Genomic DNA, 19931 nt, shown 5'->3' with positions numbered 1-19931 from the left:
CACCATATATTCCACTCTGCGGAAGGAAAAGTCTTGGGATGCTAAAACCTCGGGTCCGGCGAGATGGATGGTTAGAGATATATTAGAAGCTACTGGGACACAAAGGAAAGTTATTCTATATAATAGTTATACCGATATGGCCATATTATTATTACATAGAGCTTATATTACCCCGTACGTCCAATCCAGAATGTTTCCTACAAATTCTTATCAATGTGTTAAATGTCGTTTACATAATACTGACATCTACCATCATATGTGGGGTTGCCCCAAAATTCAAAAGTTATGGCTAGATATTCACTCTGAGTTACAACAATTGAGTAGTTTTGAGTTCCCTCTTACCCCGCAATGGGATATTTTTAATATTCTAGAGGAGACCCCAAGAGTATTACCAAAGCACACTAAGGCCATGTTAGTAATTTGGGCCTCAGCAGTAAGAAAAAGTATATTACATCAATAGTTAAACTCATATGTTCCATTGAATTCATGAATATTGACAAAAATTCATTTTCTGTTTAAAATGGACTGGTTGTAAACCTTGACTAACAAAGAAAAGATAACAGAAAGGTTTTTCACCAGATGGTCGTCTCTTATTCTCTCCTTGGATACAGAGTCTAGGAACAGAGTTAGGAAACAATTTGAGAGCACCAGATGGTACTTGCTACAAAGCATTGGAGTACACCCACCAATTTAAGGAATCTCTTTAAATGATGACATTTGCAGGAAGGGGAGGGCGGGGTGGGATAAGGGAAAAGGTGGGATTATGGTTTAATGTCATGAACATACTGTAATTGTTTGTACCCCTTTTCCTTGTTGTTAATTAATAAAAACAGTTTGAAAAAAAAAACGAAAGGCCGATAGAAGACGGTCAGTGGGTCCTGCTTTTAAGGTTGGGGATAAGGTTTGGTTGTCGTCTAGGAACATTAAACTTAAAGTGCTATCAGCGAAGTTGGGTCCAAAGTTTATTGGTCCATATGAGATCCTAGAGGTGGTCAATCCTGTGGCATTTAGATTAAAGCTTCGTCCACCCTTCACATCCCTAACGTATTCTATAAATCCCTATTAAAAAAGTATGTCCCTTCTGCATTGTCTCCCTCATGCCCGCCTCCTCTGATTTCAGTAGACAGTGGCCTGGAGTATGAGGTTCAGAGGGTTGTGAATTCTCGGAGGTTCCGTAATTCCCTCCAGTATCTCATCCACTGGAGGGGATACGGACCAGAGGAGAGATCCTGGGTCCTTGCTCAACATGTGAAGGCCAATCGGTTAGTCAGGGCCTTCCATCTAAAATTTCCTGGGAAGCCAGGGGGTCCGGTGCCCCCCCCCAGAAGAGGGGGTACTGTCATGGGTCCACCCCTCAGAGTTTCTGGGATGCAGTTACTGACAGCTTGGCCGTCCAATCCGATGCAGGGGTGTGCTGAAGCTGTCAGTACTTTGACAGCATGGCCATCCAATCTGGTTCAGGGGCATGCTGAGCTGTCAGTGTGTTGATTGACAGCTCAACTAGCCAATCTGTGCTAGGAGGTGTCGGCTGTCTTCAAGTGTTCACCATCCTGGGTGATTGCCATGCCTACTTAACTAAGCAGCTTCTCCCAGACCACTGCCAGATGAACATTCAACAAGTGAGGTTTGTGCTTCCCTGTGCCTCTCTCTCTCTCAGAGGCAGCACAAGGGAGAAAGATCACAGACAAAATTAATTACCAATACCACCTAAAAAATCCGCACAGAAAAAAATGCATCAAAAGCCGAATAAAATCTGCGTCAATTCCAGATGAAATCCGCAAGCGTTTTGCCCTGTATTTTCTGCCAAGAGGTGCAGATTCTATGCAGAAAATTATGCAGGCTAATCTGCAATGCGTGCACATACCCATACTGTTTTTCAGGGAGCTATTGATCATGGTACAAGAGCTGAACAGGACATGGAACTTAGCTATATGACTTACTACTTTTTATAAACTTTATCAAAAGCTGAAAATTATATGGCTTTAATCAGCTTAATAAATAATAGTAATAATTTGTTAACATTAATATTGAACAGAATTAATTTCATCATATTGGTTGTGTCACGCTGCTGCCGCGGCGGCCCCCGCCAGTACCTGTTCCTCTGCCGCACTCTCGGGCGGTCTCCACGCCGAGGTCCCGGCTCCCGCGGTCCTATCGGCGGTCCTCCTTCCCCCGTCTCACTGACCCGGCGCCTGCTTCTGCCCGGTGTCCTGTGCCTCGTCGGGCACACACCCCAGGCCAGCTTCCTGCTCCTCAGCGGGGGGGCGCGCACACTGTCGTCAGGCCGTGCGCTCTCCCCTCCTAGCTCTGGGAGGGGCCATGACCCGGAAGTCCCTGCTACTACCCCCTATATCAGGCCGCCTCTTCCTGCTGGCGGTGCCTGATTATCACTGATGCCCTGCTAAGTGATTCTGGCCCCTGTCCCTGTGCGCACCCCTGCCTCCTTCCTGTCGCTAGTTTTCCCATCTTACCTCTGTCCTCTCTCCTAGGCTCTGGAAGTCAAGGTCGCATTCCGGTCTGTCCTGGTCCCCTGGCTGTGTTTTCTAGTTGGTGCCCTCTTCCCTCCGTCTCGGCCGTGCTCCCGATCTGCCCGCCAACCGTGTTCCTGTTCCAGAGGAGGTCCTCCGCCTGCATCTCCGGTCTCTTGTCGGCCCTCCTGTATTCTCTCTGGGTACCAGCTGCCATGGCGATAGTTACCCGCGGGCCTGCCCCAAACACTCCCTGTATAGGGGGTGGTCCACCTGGCCAGCTCGCCCGTGGGAGGTTTGTTGCCACGGTCCAGCGGGTCCACTCCAGGAGATCTACCATAGTCTCACATCACAGGTTGATCCTTACACAACAGTCACAGTCTCTCATGTGGCCCCTCAGGAAAATGAATTGCCTACAATTGGCTTAGGTTGCTTTATAACAATAGTTAATATGTGCAATGAATTACAAAATCGTGTGCTTAATCCAGTGAGCTCTGCTATAGTTACTAAGAGATATTGTCAGGAGCTATGGTACCTTACTTTCTATCTGACCACCCTGATAGTGTTTTTACATTGGTAAAAGTTCCAGACATAGTCCAAAAGGTCCCACCCTCTGAATTTCCCTATTTTTTATGTATTTGTCATTTGTGGAATTCTTTTACAGTTGCATGAGTCTCACATTTTAATACATTATCTCTCATTGTGGCAATCAGGGGCGTAATTACCACGGTCTCAACAGTCGCCACTGCGACCGGACCGTTGCATGAGTCTCACATTTTAATACAGTATCTCTCATTGTGGCAATCAGGGGCGTAACTACCATGGTCTGAACAGTCACCACTGCAAATGGGCCTGGGTGGAGTCAGGTGCCTGGCAGGTCAGACCATGTTATCTCCCAACCGTGCCGATTCTCATGGGATAGTCCCGTTTTTGACCCCCCCCGCGTCCCGCACTGAGCCAACACGCCCCCCCATGCACCCCATCCTCGCCCTCCCAGAGAGACCCACCGCAGTCCCCCACAACCTGCAATGAAGTCCTAGGCTGTTCTGTGGCTGTGCGCACAGGACCTGTGATGAGGTCACAGGAGGGGAGGAGTCAGGAGTCACATGATCAGGAGCCTCATTGTCTGCAGGACTCTGCTGTGCTGGTTGTCATGATGCTGGATGAGGTAAAGTTTCTGTGTGGGGTCAGGAGGGGTTTACAGGGTGGATGTAGCAGAGCTGTGTGTGTGTACGAGGTGTACGGAGCGAACATGTGTGTGTATGGGGTGAGCAGAGCAGAGCTGTGTGTCTACGAGGTGTACTGAGCAGAGCCGTGTGTTTATGGGGTGTGCAGAGCGGAGATGTGTGTACGAGGTGTACGGAGCAGAGCCGCATGTGTACGAGCTGTACGGAGTGGAGTCGTGTGTGTACGAGGTGTGTGGAGCTGTGTGTTTGTACGAAGCGGAGCCGCGTGTGTACAAGATGTACGGAGCAGAGCCGTGTGTGTATGAGGTGTACGAAGCAGAGCCGTGTGTACAAGGTGTATGAAGCGTAGCTGTGTGTGTACAAGGTGTACGGAGCAGAGCCATGTTGTCATGATCCATGCTGGATCAGGACTGATATAAAGCACAGGTAACCTTTTTTTTGTGCTTAGGTTTGGTTTTTGCCCCTGGTGGCCATTGGGATTATTGCACTGTGGTGTCTTTTGGTCTAAATTTGCCCCCCCCGGTGGTGGTGAGTGTCATTGCACTCTGTTTCTTTAGTTAAGTGCACATTTATAATACAGGTGAAATTGCTGGCTCTGCTATAAAAGAGTCACAGGTGTTGCAATCAGCTTTGGTGATAGTATTCATTTCCAACCATCTCTGGTGGAGGAAGGAGCTGGAGAGAGCTCCTTGCAGCATGGTCAGAGCCCTGCTGTGGAAGGAGTCAGAGGGGATTTCCTTGCAGCTCTGACAGAGCTTGGTGGCAATATTTCAGGAGGAGAGCAGCATTCTGGTGGTGGACTCTGTTGCCAGGAGCAAGTACACAGAGAAAAGCTAAGTGGTGTTCCCCTGTTTGTGTTTTTGCTTTGTGTGTATTAGTACAGCGGTGGGGCCAGTGCTTGCGCCACCCAGCTCCCTAGCAAGGGATAGGTATAGGGTGTGCTAGGGCGACAGGTATCCTGAGCGGCGCCCGGTGCGGAATCGGCATAGGGAAAGTTAGGAGCGTTAGGGACACTGACTCAGGGGAGTGCAGGAGGTCTCCACATCCCCTTTCCCTATTGCAGGGCCCACCGTTGTAACTGTGTTCCCTCCCCCTTGTCTTGTTTACAGTTACCGGCCTGCGGGCCATGTCACACAGGACTGGATCACGTGCCGCGTCTTGCTGTTTACAGTTACCGGCCTGCGGGTCGCGTCTCATAGGACGGGTCCACGTGACATTATCACCAACCCTACAACTTTTTTTTTCTCTGCTGAGCCATGGACCCAGTTCAGACCTTTGCCCAAATCCTGCAGACCCTTACTAATGAGATTAGGGGGCTGCGCGGAGGGCTGGTGCGGCAGCTTCGGCTGTTGGTGGGCTCTGGGGGCTTAGTTCAGGAACAGGCTCAGTCAGAACCCAAGATATCCCTCCCTGACAGATTTTCTGGAGGGAGAGATCAATTCTTGGTATTCCAGCAAGCCTGTAAATTGTATTTCAACGGGTGGGAATCATTATGTCCCTTCTTAAAGGGGATCCCCAATCCTGGGCCTTCTCCCTACCAGACGATTCTCCATCATTGGTGTCCGTGGACGAGTTTTTTGCGGCTTTGGCGCTTGTGTATGGGGATCCTTATGGCTTCCCCCTGGCGGAATCTCGGATCCGTAGGTGTAAACAGGGAGCCCGGGTTGCTGAGGAGTACTGCTCAGAGTTTAGGAGATGGGCCACTAACACTCAGTGGAATGACCCTGCACTTAGGAGTCAATTTGTGCAGGGTTTGTCTCCAAAGTTGCAGGATGCTCTGGTGCAGTATGCCGCCCCCAGGTCGCTGGAGGCCGCCATGTCCCTTGCCATCCGGGTGGATAGACGCCTCAGGGAAAGACATATACAAAAAGTGCCCCCTGATGTCATCGCTAGGGAGGAGGACCCACCAGTGCGGATGGAGGAAACCAGACAGCCCGATGTTGTTGAGACAAAAAAGGGTGTGTCTGCGGCTCGTCGTGGTGGGGGGGTATGCTTTTCCTGTGGGAAGCCTGGCCATTTTATGAGAGCCTGCCCAGTTCATGCCAAGTCTCCAGACGAACCTATGCAAGTAGGTGTAGCTAGTTTGTATTCGGAGCTGCCTACGGTTCGGGGAGTGGTGTCGGCATGTTTGTACTGTGGGCAGACTGGGCATGTCTTGAAGGCTTGCCCATTGTGCGCCCAATTATCTGTGCCATCTGAGAAGTCACATTCCCCTGATCGTTTGGAGGGAGGCAACCAGGGAGTATACATTTCCTCCATTTTGCCCTCCCAATGTACCATGTCAGCAGAGGTCTTGGCTGGCGGGGTACCGGAGGTGATACTGGTGCTTGTGGACAGCGGAACAGGAGTCAGTCTGGTGGATGCTCGCTTTGTCCAGACTCATGGTCTGAGGTGTAGGACGCTAGCCCAGCCTATAAGCGTCCAGGCCATAAACTCTGTTCCACTGAGCCAGGGGAGCTTGACCAAGGTCGTAGAGAATATCCATCTGCGTATAGGACATCATGAGGAGTCCTTATCATGCTACGTCTTGGAGGAAATGCCAGTACCTATTGTTTTAGGCCTCCCTTGGATGAAAAGACACAACCCGGTAATAGATTGGCGGGCGAGGGAAGTGGTCAGCTGTGGGCACTCGTGTAAGGGCTGCTGCCTAGGAACTACTGTCTCTGCCGCCTCTCTTCAACGGACCCCTTCCTCTCTGGTGAGAGCAGCAGATGTGCTGCAGGAGAGTAGGGGCAAGTCTCAACCCTCGCCATTTGCCAACCCTGGGAGGCGCAGACCTCGTGGTGGAAGGGGTTGGAGGGTGGTGTACCCCTTGGTGAAATGCGGGGGTGTGAGTGTGGTGACACAGGGGGACGCCTCTGTTGTCAATCCCAGAAAGAGTTCTCCAAATGGTCACAAACGAACGAGTGGCAATAAACGTTCCGGTTCGGACCTGTGTGTGAACGAGCGTGTATGGGTAGCCACCAAAAAACATCCAGTGGAAGTGTGTTGTGGAGTGTTGCCAGCTCATACCAAACATACACATACACAACTCGTTCCCTAGGTCAGCACTTCGGAGATGTGTGGTGCCTCCAGAACAAACGTTGCCAATACCAGCGGGCTCGTTTGTCATCAACCTGACGTGCAGGTAGTTGCTGGGGTGAACTCTGGGTCTGGGCGTCCCCGCTGTAGGTGGTTCCCTGATGGGGAGCGGTCTTGAGGGTCCAGAGGCCCCTCATTAAGGGGAGGGTACTGTTATGATCCATGCTGGATCAGGCCTGATATAAAGCACAGGTAACCTTTTTTTTTCTGTGCTTAGGTTTGGTTTTTGCCCCCGGTGGCCATTGGGATTATTGCACTGTGGTGTCTTTTGTTCTAAGTTTGCCCCCCGGTGGTGGTGAGAGTCATTGCACTCTGTTTCTTTAGTTAAGTGCAAATTTATAATGCAGGTGTGATTGCTGGCTCTGCTATACAAGACTCACAGGTGTTGCAATCAGCTTTGGTGATAGTATTCATTTCCAACCATCTCTGGTGGAGGAAGGAGCTGGAGAGAGCTCCTTGCAGCACGGTCAGAGCCCTGGTGTGGAAGGAGTCAGAGGGGATTTCCTTGCAGCTCTGACAGAGCTTGGTGGCAGCATTTCAGGAGGAGAGCTGCATTCTAATGGTGGACTCTGTTGCCAGGAGCAAGTGCACAGAGTAAAGCTAAGTGGTGTTCCCCTGTTTGTGTTTTTCCTTCGTGTGTATTAGTACAGCGGCGGGGCCAGTGCCTGCGCCACCCAGCTCCCTAGCAAGGGATAGGTATAGGGCGTGCTAGGGTGACAGGTATCCTGAGCGGCGCCCGGTGCGGAACAGGAATAGGGAACATTAGGAGCGTTAGGGACACTGACTCAGGGGAGTGCAGGAGGTCTCCACGTCCCCTTTCCCTATCGCAGGGCCCACCGTTGTAACTGTGTTCCCTCCCCCTTGTCTTGTTGCTTACAGTTACCGGCCTGCGGGTCGTGTCACACAGGACTGCATCACGTGCCGCGTCTTGTTGTTTACAGTTACAGGCCTGCGGGTCGTGTCACACAGGACGGGTCCACGTGACACATGTGTGTTATGAATGGGTCACCGAGGAGGATAGTAGGCCAGGCTAAGCCACAGAAAACCAGAGAGGTTGGTAACTAAGCGGCTGCAGACCCCTGATCCTGTCCACACAACTAGCACTAGCCGTGGAGCGTACCTACGATGATCCTAGACGCCTCTGCACAGCCGGAGAGCTAACTAAGCCTAAAGCAAGAAAGGGGAAATCTAAACTGCCCCGGTGCAGACCCCAAAGGAATAGACAGCCCCCAAACATATATTGTTGGTGAGACAAGATGAAAACACAAACACAGGCAGAAAAATAGACTGAGCAAACGATGGGGCCCACACTGACTAGACAGGACAGGAAAGGAAAGACACTGTCTGCAATCATGTAAAAAACCCTGCAAAAACTACAACACGTCTGGTGCACAAAAACACTGAAGTCGAACGACTTCACCCCACTATATCAGCACTCTGGTATATTCTGAAAGCAAAGCAAAAAGACCAATATAAAAGGGGACAAAACAAACTGACACATGCAGTAACATATGGGCGGTGATTCAGCACAGCCCCAGCCGGAGGTAGCTGACCCACACAAAGCAGAGATAAACAAAACAAGATCAAATGCAAACAGAATAGCAAATGAACCACTTAGCTGAACATGCAGGGAAAGAGCAGGAGACATCAGACCTCAAGAGGCACAGGAAGAAAATCACCAGCAGGTATAGAGGGAGTCAGCTGTCTTAAATCCCAATCAGAAACCCCAGATCTCCAATCGTCCTCCTCATCATCAGGTGGCGAGCCTCTGTCAATCAGATCAGCTCCACTACCTCCAGTAACCACCAGAGGGAGCCCAGAAAGTTAACTCTCAATCTGACCAGCTCCACTATCTTCAGTAATCACCAGAGGGAAGCCAAACGAGAATGAAATATTTTCTCTACCTCATACTCCAAAATTACCTTTAACCAATACAGGGTCAGGAGGCGCCGCCATGGGAACTACTGGCTCTACAAACCTCTTCAACAAGGATTTATGGAACACATTATGAATCTGAAACGTAACTGGAAGAGCCAAACGGAAAGAAAAGGGATTAAGGATTTCCAAAATCTTATAAGGTCCAATGAATCTTGGCTTGAATTTTGGAGACGCAAACTTCATAGGAATATTCTTTGAAGACAACCAAACCATACCACCCACTTTAAACCGGGGACCAATGGTCCTATGCCGGTTGTAAAACCGTTGGGCTTTGTCCTGAGAGTGGGACAACTTATCCGCCACTTGGTCCCAAATCTGCTGCATTTTCTCTACCACAGAATCCACACTTGGGCAGGCCGAAAATTCCACCTGCCCTGAAGAAAATCGAGGATGAAACCCAAAGTTACAAAAAAGGGCGACATCAAAGTGGCAGAACTAGCCCTGTTGTTTAGCGCAAATTCGGCTAAGGGCAAAAATGAGACCCAGTCATCCTGATCAGCAGATATGAAACATCTCAAATAGGATTCCAAAGTCTGGTTTGTTCTCTCAGTCTGCCCATTGGTCTGAGGATGAAATGCAGAGGAGAAAGATAACTGAATTCCCAGTTTGGAACAAAAAGCTCTCCAAAATCTGGAAACAAACTGGTCTCCTCTGTCCAACACAATGTTCTCAGGAATCCCGTGCAATCGAACCACCTGTTGTAAAAACAAGGGCACCAACTCAGAAGAAGATGGCAACTTTGGAGAGGTACAAGATGGACAATCTTAGAAAATCTATCACAGATCACCCAGATAACAGTCATTCTCTGAGAGACAGGAAGATCAGAAATAAAATCCATTGAGATATGAGTCCATGGCCTCCTGGGCACTGGCAGGGGCATCAACAACCCACTAGAACGAGAACATGGTTTGGACCGAGAACAAGTCCCACAGGACTGCACAAAATTCCTGATATCACGAGATAAGGCAGGCCACCAAAAAGACCGACTCACCAAATCTCTGGTACCAAAAATGCCTGGATGACCAGCCAACACGGAGCAATGAATTTCAGACATTACTCTTTTCCTCCACTGGTCAGGGACATACAATTTTCCCATAGGGCAACGTTCAGGTTTGTCCTCTTGAAATTCCTCCAGGGCACGTCTCAAATCGGGTGAGATGGCGTAAAGAACTACACCCTCATTTACAATGGTAGTAGGCTCGGTCACATCAAGAGAATCCGCAAAGAAACTCCTAGAAAGGGCGTCCGCCTTAACATTCTTAGTGCCCGGAAGAAAAGAGACCACAAAATTAAAACGCATGAAAAACAAGGCCCACCTAGCCTGTCTAGGATTCAAGCGTTTGGCTGATTCAAGATAAATCAAATTCTTGTGGTCGGTGAGGACCACAACTTGATGTCTAGCTCCCTCCAACCAATGTCTCCACTCTTCAAATGCCCATTTCATGGCCAACAATTCCCGAGTCCCCACGTCATAGTTACGTTCAGATGGGAAGAATTTTCGAGAAAAGAAGGCACAGGGATTCATCTTAGAAGTCACCTGATCTCTTTGGGACAAAACGGTTCCTGCACCAATCTCAGAAGCATCTACCTCCACCTGAAATGGGAGTGAGGCATCAGGTTGCCGTAGAACCAGAGCAGAAGTGAATCTCCGCTTAAGCTCCTGAAATGCCGAAACTGCCTATGGAGACCAATTCACCACATCAGCGCCCTTTTTGGTCAAATCAGTCAGTGGTTTAACAATACCAGAAAAATTACTTATAAATTTACGGTAGAAATTAGCAAAACACAAAAACTTCTGGAGAGCCTTCAAAGAAGTAGGCTGAACCCAATCATAAATGGCCTGTATGTTGGCCGGGTCCATTTCAATAGCCAATGGGGACAAAATGAATTCCAAAAATGAAATCCTCTGTACACCAAAGAGGCACTTCGATCCCTTAACATACAGAGAATTTTCCCTCAAAATCCGGAACACAGTCCGGACATGTTCCACATGAGAATCCCAATCACTGGAAAAGATCAAAATATCATCAAGATAAATGATCAAAAACTTATCCACAAAGTCCTGGAAAATATCGTTCATAAAAGACTGGAAGACAGAAGGGGCATTAGTGAGCCCAAAAGGCATCACCAGGTACTCAAAATGTCCCTCCGGAGAATTAAACGCCATCTTCCATTCATCCCTGTACTTGATGCGAATAAGATTATACGCCCCCCTGAGGTCAAGCTTGGTAAACCAACAGGCACTTTTAACTCTGGAAAATAAATCAGAAATCAGGGGTAATGGGTACTGATATTTAACAGTGATTTTGCTAAAGGAACGATAGTCAATACATGGCCTTAATGAACCATCTTTTTTGGCCACAAAAAAAACCCAGCACCTAAAGGTGAAGAGGATGGTCTAATATGACCCTTCTCCAACGACTCCTTGATATAAGATCGCATAGCATCATGTTCGGGGACCGATAAATTGAAAAGCCGACCCTTGGGAAATTTACACCCGGGCATTAACTCAATTGCACAGTCATAACTCCTATGAGGAGGCAAAGACGCAGACTTACTGTCACTGAATACATCAGAAAAATTAGCCAAATAGCCAGGAATATCATGAGACTGGGGAGAGGTGGAGAAAACAGGAGTGTCACTAAGAACACATTGACAACCCCAACTCATCACAGACACAGATTTCCAGTCCAAAACAGGATTATGAGTTTGCAACCACAGACACAGATTTCCAATCTAAGGGTATGTGCACATGCTGCGGATTGGTCTGCGGATTTTTTCGCGCGGATTTTGCAAAATCCGCAGGTCTTATCTGCGGATTAGCCTGCGGTTTTACACTGCACTGCGGTTTATCATCTCTACAATGGAGGAGATGGGAAACCGATGGGGAATCCGCAGAAAAGAATGACATGTCAATTCTTTCTGCGGATTGGAAACCGCAGCAAAAACCGCGCGGAAAATTCCGCACCGTCTGCACTGCGGTTTCCATTTTCCATAGGATATAATGGTACTGTACAACGCAGCTAATTCTGCTGCGGATCCGCAGGGCCAAAACCGCTGCAGATCCGCAGCAGAATCCGCAGCGTATGCACATACCCTTAAACAGGATTATGAGTTTGCAAACAAGGGAAACCCAGAACAATAGTATCATGCAAATTGTGCAACACCAAAAATTTACAATTTTCTTGGTGGTCCGGGGTGACCCGCATTATCACCTGGATCCAAAACTGGGGTTTATTCTCCGCCAAGGGAGTAGCATCAATACCCCTCAAAGGGATAGGAGTCCGCAGGGGTATCATGGGAAAACCACAACGTTTAGCAAAGTCCAAATCCATAAGATTCAAAGCTGCTCCTGAATAAACAAAAGCCTTAGCGGAAAATGTAGACAAGGAGCAGATCATGGTAATCGCCAAAAGGAACTTAGGCTGTACACTGCCCACCGCAAATGTGTGAGCAAAACGCTTTTCTCATTTAGGGCAGACAGAAATAGTATGAGAGGCGTCCCCGCAGAAAAAACAAAACTTCTAAACTACTGACGTTGCGCCCTAGACAAAACCCTATCACATTGCATGGGTTCAGAAGATCGTTTGATAGGCGGCCACGCCTCTCATGTAGTTTTACGTTCCCGTACACACCTATCAATTTGAATGGCCAATGACATAGAGTCGTCAAGACCAGAGGGAACAGGAAATCCCACCATAACATCTTTTACGGTTTCTGCCAAACCCTTCCGAAAGAGAGCTGCTAGGGCATCGTCATTCCATTTAGTAAGGACCGCCCACTTTCGGAATCTTTGACACTATAACTCTGCAGAATCCTGACCCTGGTTCAATGCCGATAATGTTTTCTCAGCTTGATCAATAGCATTAGGTTCATCATACAACAACCCCAAGGCTTGAAAAAACGCATCCACATTAGCCAGAATAGGATCTCCATGTGTCAAAGAAAAGGCCCAATCCTGGGGATCGCCGCGTAGCAGGGAGATGACAATTTTAACCTGCTGCACAGAGCTCCCCGATGAGTTAGGTTTCAAAGCAAAAAATAATTTACAATTATTCTTAAAATTCAAAAATTTAGAACGATCCCCAGAAAACACATGAGGAGTAGGGATTTTTGGTTCAACAGCAGATGATTGAGCGAGATAGGCAGAAATTCCCCGCACTTCAGCAGTGAGCTGCTAAACACGATCAGACAATTGCTTAGTCTCCATTTAGACAAAAAATATCCTCCTATGTCATGAATGGGTCACCGAGGAGGACCAACAAAAAGCTAAGTTCCAGAAAACCAGAGAGGTTGGTCACTATGCAGATTGCAGATCCCTGATCTTAACCACACAACTAACAGTAGCATTGGAGCGTTCCTACGTTATTCCTAGATGCCTCATCACTGCCGTAGGACTACATAAACCTAAAGCAAGAAAAGGGAAAACTAACTGCCCCAGAGCAGACCCCAAAGGAAAAGACAGCCCCCACACATGTATTGACGGTGAAGCAAGATGAAAACACATACACAGGCAGGAAAATAGGCTGAGCAAACGATGGGGCCCGACTAACTTGAAGGGACAGGAAAGGAAAGCCACTGTCTGCAATCTACCAAAAAACCCTACCAAAAATAATGTCCAACACGTCTGATAGCAAAATTAACTCTGAAGTCACTAGACTTCTCCCACTGTATCAGCACTCTGAAATATTCTGAAACAGAGCAAAAAGAGGCCAATCTAATAAGGGACAAAAAGGCAAATTGGCAAATACAGATAAATAGGAGTGGAAGTTCAGCATAGCCCCAGCAGGGGCAAGCTGACCACACAAGAAACTGAATTGACCAACAAGCGCAAGTGTGAACATTAGCAAAAAACAAACTTAACTTAAGAAGACTGGAAGAGAGCTGAAGTCCAAGACCTGAGAAGCAGACTGAATCACCAGCAACAGGACAGGGCGTCGGCTGTCTTATATCCAGTCTGATACTCCAGAGATCCAATCGCTATCCTTCTCATCAGGTGGCAGATGACTACCACTCAAACCAACCTCACCACCTCCTGTCACCACCAGAGGGAGAACAGAAGGAGAACTCTCAACTGGAGGAGCAGAAAATGAGCTCATAACACTCCTACAGCCCCAGAAAAAAGAGGAAAAAATATATAAAAAAAAAAAATTCTGACACTTTTTTTTTTTTTTAAATTCTTTAGAGTACCCTAGAGTCTACAGTTAGGCAGGTGATTCTGTTATGAATGGGTCACCGAGGAGGATAGTAGGCCAGGCTAAGCCACAGAAAACCAGAGAGGTTGGTAACTAAGCGGATGCAGACCCCTGTTCCTGTCCACACAACTAGCAGTAGCCGTGGAGCGTACCTACGATGTTCCTAGACGCCTTGACACAGACGGAGAGCTAACTAAGCCTAAAACAAGAAAGGGGAAATCTAAACTGCCCCGGAGCAGACCCCAAAGGAATAGACAGCCCCCAAACATATATTGTCGGTGAGACAAGATGAAAACATAAACGCAGGCAGAAAAATAGACTGCACAAACGATGGGGCCCACACTGACTAGACAGGACAGGAAAGGAAAGACACTGTCTGCAATTACGCAAAAAACCCTGCAAAAACTCCAACACGTCTGATGCACAAAAACACTGAAGTCGAACGACTTCGCCCCACTATATCAGCACTCTGGTATATTCTGAAAGCAAAGCAATATAAAAGGGGACAAAACAAACTGGCACATGCAGTAACATATGGGCGGTGATTCAGCACAGCCCCAGCCGGAGCTAGCTAACCCACACAAAGCAGAGATAAACAAAATCAGATCAAATGCAAACAGAATAGCAAATGAACCACTTAGCTGAACATGCAGGGAAAGAGCAGGAGACATCAGACCTCAGGAGGCACAGGAAGAAAATCACCAGCAGGGATAGAGGGAGTCAGCTGTCTTAAATCCCAATCAGAAACCCCAGATCTCCAGTCGTCCTCCTCATCATCAGGTGGCAAGCCTCAGTCAATCAGATCAGCTCCACTACCTCCAGTAACCACCAGAGGGAGCCCAGAAAGGGAACTCTCAATCTGACCAGCTCCACTATCTTCAGTAATCACCAGAGGGAAGCCAGAGAGAGAATTCACAACACATATGTGTACAAGGTGTGTGGAGCCGTGTGTGTGTACGGAGCGGAGCCGTGTGTGTGTACGAGGTGAGTGGAGCCGTGTGTGTGCGATGTGTACGGAGCGGAGCCATGTGTGTACGAGCTGTACTGAGCGAAGCCATGTGTGTACGAGGTGTACGAAGCGGAGCCGTGTGTGTACGAGGTGTACGGAATGGAGCCGTGTGTGTACGAGGTGTATGGAGCGGAGCCGTGCTTGTACGAGGTGAGTGGAGCTGTGTGTGTACGAGGTATATGGAGCGCAGCCATGTGTGTACGAGGTGAGTGGAGCCGTGTGTGTACAAGGTGTACGGAACGGAGCCGTGTGTGTACGAGGTGTACGGAGTGGAGCCGTGTGTGTACGAGGTAAGTGGAACCGTGTGTGTACGAGGTGTACGGAGTGGAGTCGCGTGTGTATGAGGTGCACGGAGCGGAGCCACGTGCGTACGAGGTGTACGGAGTGGAGCAGCGTGTGTACAAGGTGGACGGAGAGGAGCCGCGTGTGTACGAGGTGTACGGAGTGGAGATGTGTGTATTAAGGCATGTGGGGGCCCCATTTGAAAGTTCGCACCGGGGCCCATAACTTTGTAGTTATGCCACTGGTGGCAATATTATATTACACTTTTCAATTAAAATTGCAACACCAAAAAGGAAAAGTAATGAAATTATGAAAATCAGTAGACATGCTAATGATATGCAACTGATTTAAAAGTGGAAACAACATTTACAAAACTTCTCAATTTATCCACTATGGAATATGAGAACTATGCGCAGAAATGCGCAGAAATCCCCACACTTACACACCTTGGCTCCTGTCAATTAAGTTATTAAACATCCAAGCTCTTTCTACCTCCTGTTGCCTCCAGCTCAAAAATATTTCCAGAATCCGTCCTTTCCTCAACCCTCAATCTACTAAAATGCTTGTGCACGCCCTCATCATCTCCTACCTCGACTACTGCAACATCTTTTTCTGTGGTCTCCCTGCTAACACCCTCTCACCCCTCGCATATTTAAGCTATGCTGTTTTTTCACAGTAGCACAAGCAATGTATAGTCAACGTTGTCTAAAAAAACAGCTTTCATAATTCCTCATGTATTCCTCGTGAAGGCCTTTTTCTAGAGTTTTATGGTGTTGCCCACGTGGTCTACAAACCAATCTCCGGCTATCGTGTCCAAATAAAAGCGGGACTCATCTCTGAAAAGGATACACCACCATTCCAGCCTTAATCTGCACTGATAGCTTATGAGAGGGTTGTTGTAAAGTCAAACGAACACCTATAGCTGGACTTATGGCTCATAACCCAACGTCATGCAAACACCTTCTGATGGTTTGTGTAGACAATGTTTGATGCGTTAGGTTTGGTATGTGACATCTTATGTCACCAGCAGTACAGAATGGATCATTATGTACCATTCTTTGAATCTGACAAGACCACATTGGAATCAACATAAAATGGTCTTCAAGGGGAACGTCACACCACTCATTCCCAGGATTACGGTGTGGAGTGGCACAACATACGGCAGCCAGACATATCTAGTCTTCATTACAGGTACACCAATACCGTGTAGTTACATTTCTTTAAAGTGTCCCAATAGCTATTTTTCAACACTTTTCCAGGCCGCATGCTGTTCGAGCTACTGTGAGAAGCCTGTATGGCCTAAATGTATGACCTGCAGTGTCTCTGAATTAGTGTCCTATCAAGCAGCAGATTTTGGTGATTTATGCAGCCAAGTGCATTCACTATGGCAAAACATTCGTTAGACAGCCATTAACAACCTGATAGCAGCTAAGTTATGTACGTACACGCACTTTGCGCCTGCTGCCCATACTTGATATTGAACAAATTGAAATATTTTACAAAGGTAGTTTCCATCTTTTAATTTGCATTAATGTCTATCCATCCAGTGATTTTCATAATCCTACAACTTCTCATTCTTCTGAGGCCCTCATTTATTCATAAAGGTTTATTTTGTACCAATGGAATTGGAGAGAATGTTTAACGAGAATTGTGCCTAATTTGTAAAACCTCTTAATCAAACTGATGCATTGAATAGCATGTTTTTGTCTTCATTTCTCCATACTTATCATGAACATTCAATACATTTAGGCCCCATCACACATACAGATGCACCAGCAATCCCGACAGCGATACGACCTTGTCAGGATCGCTGGTGCATCGCTACATGATCGCTGGTGAGCTGCCAAACAGGCAGCTTCACCAGCAATCAGCACCAGCAAGGACGCTGGTCTCTAAGGTAAATATCGGGTTACTAAGCGGCGTGCGTCACTTAGTTACCCGATGTGTACCTTAGAAACCTGCGTGCTTGCGCCGGGAGCTGCCAGCACGCAGGTTTCTAAGGTACTCATTGGGTAACTAAGTGACGTGCGCCGCTTAGTAACCCGATATTTACCTTAGAGACCAGCTCCCAGCGCCTCCTTAGAGTGCTGGGAGCCTCGCTGATCGTTGGCGCCCGCTGCCACACGCAGCGATGCGCGCTGGCCAGCGGGAGACCAGTGATCAAAAAATGGCCCAGGCCGATCGAGCACGATCAGTGATACCCGGCGGGGGCGGTCGCTGATCCCATAACACACAGCGATCTCGTGGGCAAGATCGCTGTGGCGTCACAAAATCAGTGTGACGGGGCCTTTAGTCTAAAAACACATATTACCATATATGTGTTTCCCTTCTGTTTTCTTTCTCAAACTGAAAATGTTTGAAGTTTGCATGATAATTGCACATAATTTTAGATAAGACAATTTAATCTGTTCAATTTTCCTCCAGATCAGGAAGAAACTGATTTACCGCTTTAAAATGTTAATTAGCGACTCACTCGAGACTTCTCCTCTAGTCTTGTCATCATAACAATAGTAGCAGAGCGCTGTTCCCACACCATGCGCCAAAAGTCTCCAAAAGAGTCAGGCAAGGGCCCCTGTGTTGCTATATATGCATTTTGTTTCCGGTAGCCATCAATATAGTTGGCGTTTATGTAGTCACTGCCAAGAATTCCTGCAATAAATGGAAATTATAATTACATAATCACAAAATAAAAATATAAGAGATATTAGAAATATAAAGAATACATATCATGCCTATCTGTAACACTTTAACAAACTTATGAGAAATGAAAAGTTGCAAATTATGATTACTCTTAATGCATGTTTAAGGCCGAAGACACAGTTAGTGTATCACATCGGATGCGATATGCTAATGCTCCTGCTCTGCTGCCAGTGTGAGCCAAGTGTCAGGGCTCTGTGCTCCAATCCTCCAGCACAGCTGCGGAAGAGATGGAGAAATTAATTTCTCCATCTCCTCCATTGCTGGCATCTGCAGGAATCGCACTGCACTCGGGTGTTTCACACGCACCCATAGACTTATAAGGATGCGTGCGATCCAATTCATGGATGCAATCACAGCATGCTGATTATTTTCTCATGCCGATTCAGCATGAGAAAACAATCACAGATGTGAGCTGCCCCACAGGTTAACATTCGGCCGAGTGCAATCCAATTTTTTTAATGGATTGCATTTGTCCGATTTCAACGCAAGTGGAAGTGAGCCCTAATGCTGAGTGGGTTCCTCTTGTGTGCATTCAGGGCCATAAATGGCTTGTCTTACATTTGTTCTTCATAAACACAGAACTAGACAATAGCATAAATGTAGAATAAACCTTTCTCAAGCACATTACATGCATTACTAAATACCTACTGTACTTACATATGAGTATAATTTGTTCTTTGGCCCTCAAAGAACATGTCCCAGCGAAATGTGTATTTTATAAAGCATCCTAATCACCTATGCCATGATGTGTAAGTGCATTAACCCCTTAACCCCCAAGGGTGGTTTGCACGTTCATGACCAGGCCAATTTTTACAATTCTGACCACTGTCCCTTTATGAGGTTATAACTCTGGAACGCTTCCATGGATCCCATTGATTCTGACATTGTTTTCTCGTGACATATTGTACTTCATGCTAGCGGTAAAATTTCATTCATATAACTTGCGTTTATTTGTGAAAAAAATGGAAATTTGGCAAAAATGTTGAAAATTTCGCAATTTTCCAACTTTGAATTTTTATGCCCTTAAATCACAGAGATACGGCACACAAAAAACTTAATAAGTAACATTTCCCACATATTTACTTTACATCAGCACGATTTTGGAACCCAAATTTTTTTTTCTTAGGAAGTTATAAGGGTTAATATTGACCAGCGATTTCTCATTTTTGCAACACCATTTTATTTTTACGGACCACATCCCATTTGAAGCCACTTTGAGGGGTCTATATGATAGAAAATACCCAAAAGTGACACCATTCTAAAAACTGCACCCCTTAAGGTGCTCAAAACCACATTCAAGAAGTTTATTAACACTTCAGGTGCTTCACAGGAATTTTTTGAATATTTAAAAAAAATGAACATTTAACTTTTTTTCACAAAAAAAATACTTCAGGTTCAATTTTTTTTATTTTACCAAGGGTAACAGGAGAAGTTGGACTGCAAAAGTTATTGTGCAGTTTGTCCTGAGTACGCTGATACCTGATATGTGGGGGGAACCACTGTTTCGGCGCATGGCAGAGCTCAGAAGGGAAGGAGCGCCGTTTGACTTTTTCAATGCAAAATTGGCTAGAATTCAGATCGGACGCCATGTCACGTTTGGAGAGCCCCTGATGTACCTAAACAGTGGAAACCCCCCACAAGTGACCCTATTTTGGAAACTAGACCCCCCAAGGAACTTATCTAGATATGTGGTGAGAACTTTGAACCAACGAGGGCTTCACAGAAGTTTATAACGTACAGCGGTACAAGTAAAAAATCATATTTTTTCCTCAAAAGTGATCTTTTCACCCCCAATTTTTATTTTCCCAAGGGTAACAGGACCCTAAAAGTTATTGTGCAATTTGTCCTGAGTACGCTGATACCCCATATGTGGGTGTAAACGACTATTTGGGCGCATGGCAGAGCTCAGAAGGGAAGCAGCTCCATTTGACTTTTTTGGCTGGAATTGAGATCAGACACCATGTCGCGTTTGGAAAGCCCCTGATGTACCAAAACAGTGAAAACCCCCCACAAATGAAACCATTTTGGAAACTAGATCCTCCAAGGAACTTATCTAGATGTGTGGTGAGCA

At 46.9% G+C, this 19931-nt stretch overlaps 1 protein-coding gene across 1 annotated transcript in view; it reads right to left on the bottom strand.

Moving 5' to 3' along the window:
- PTPRS (protein tyrosine phosphatase receptor type S) overlaps positions 1 to 19931 on the bottom strand; it is a 567518-nt gene that overhangs the window by 77988 nt on the left and 469599 nt on the right. The window contains exon 25 of the mRNA XM_073563025.1: positions 17634 to 17809. Within this exon, the coding sequence (XP_073419126.1) occupies positions 17634 to 17809 (176 nt within the window). The remainder of the gene's footprint in view (positions 1 to 17633; positions 17810 to 19931) is intronic.

This window comes from Dendrobates tinctorius, unplaced genomic scaffold (genome assembly GCF_039654945.1).
Source record: "Dendrobates tinctorius isolate UK_male_01 unplaced genomic scaffold, ASM3965494v1 ptg000377l, whole genome shotgun sequence".
NCBI classification, from domain to species: Eukaryota; Metazoa; Chordata; class Amphibia; order Anura; family Dendrobatidae; genus Dendrobates; species Dendrobates tinctorius.
This window is presented reverse-complemented; position numbering and strand designations above follow the sequence as displayed.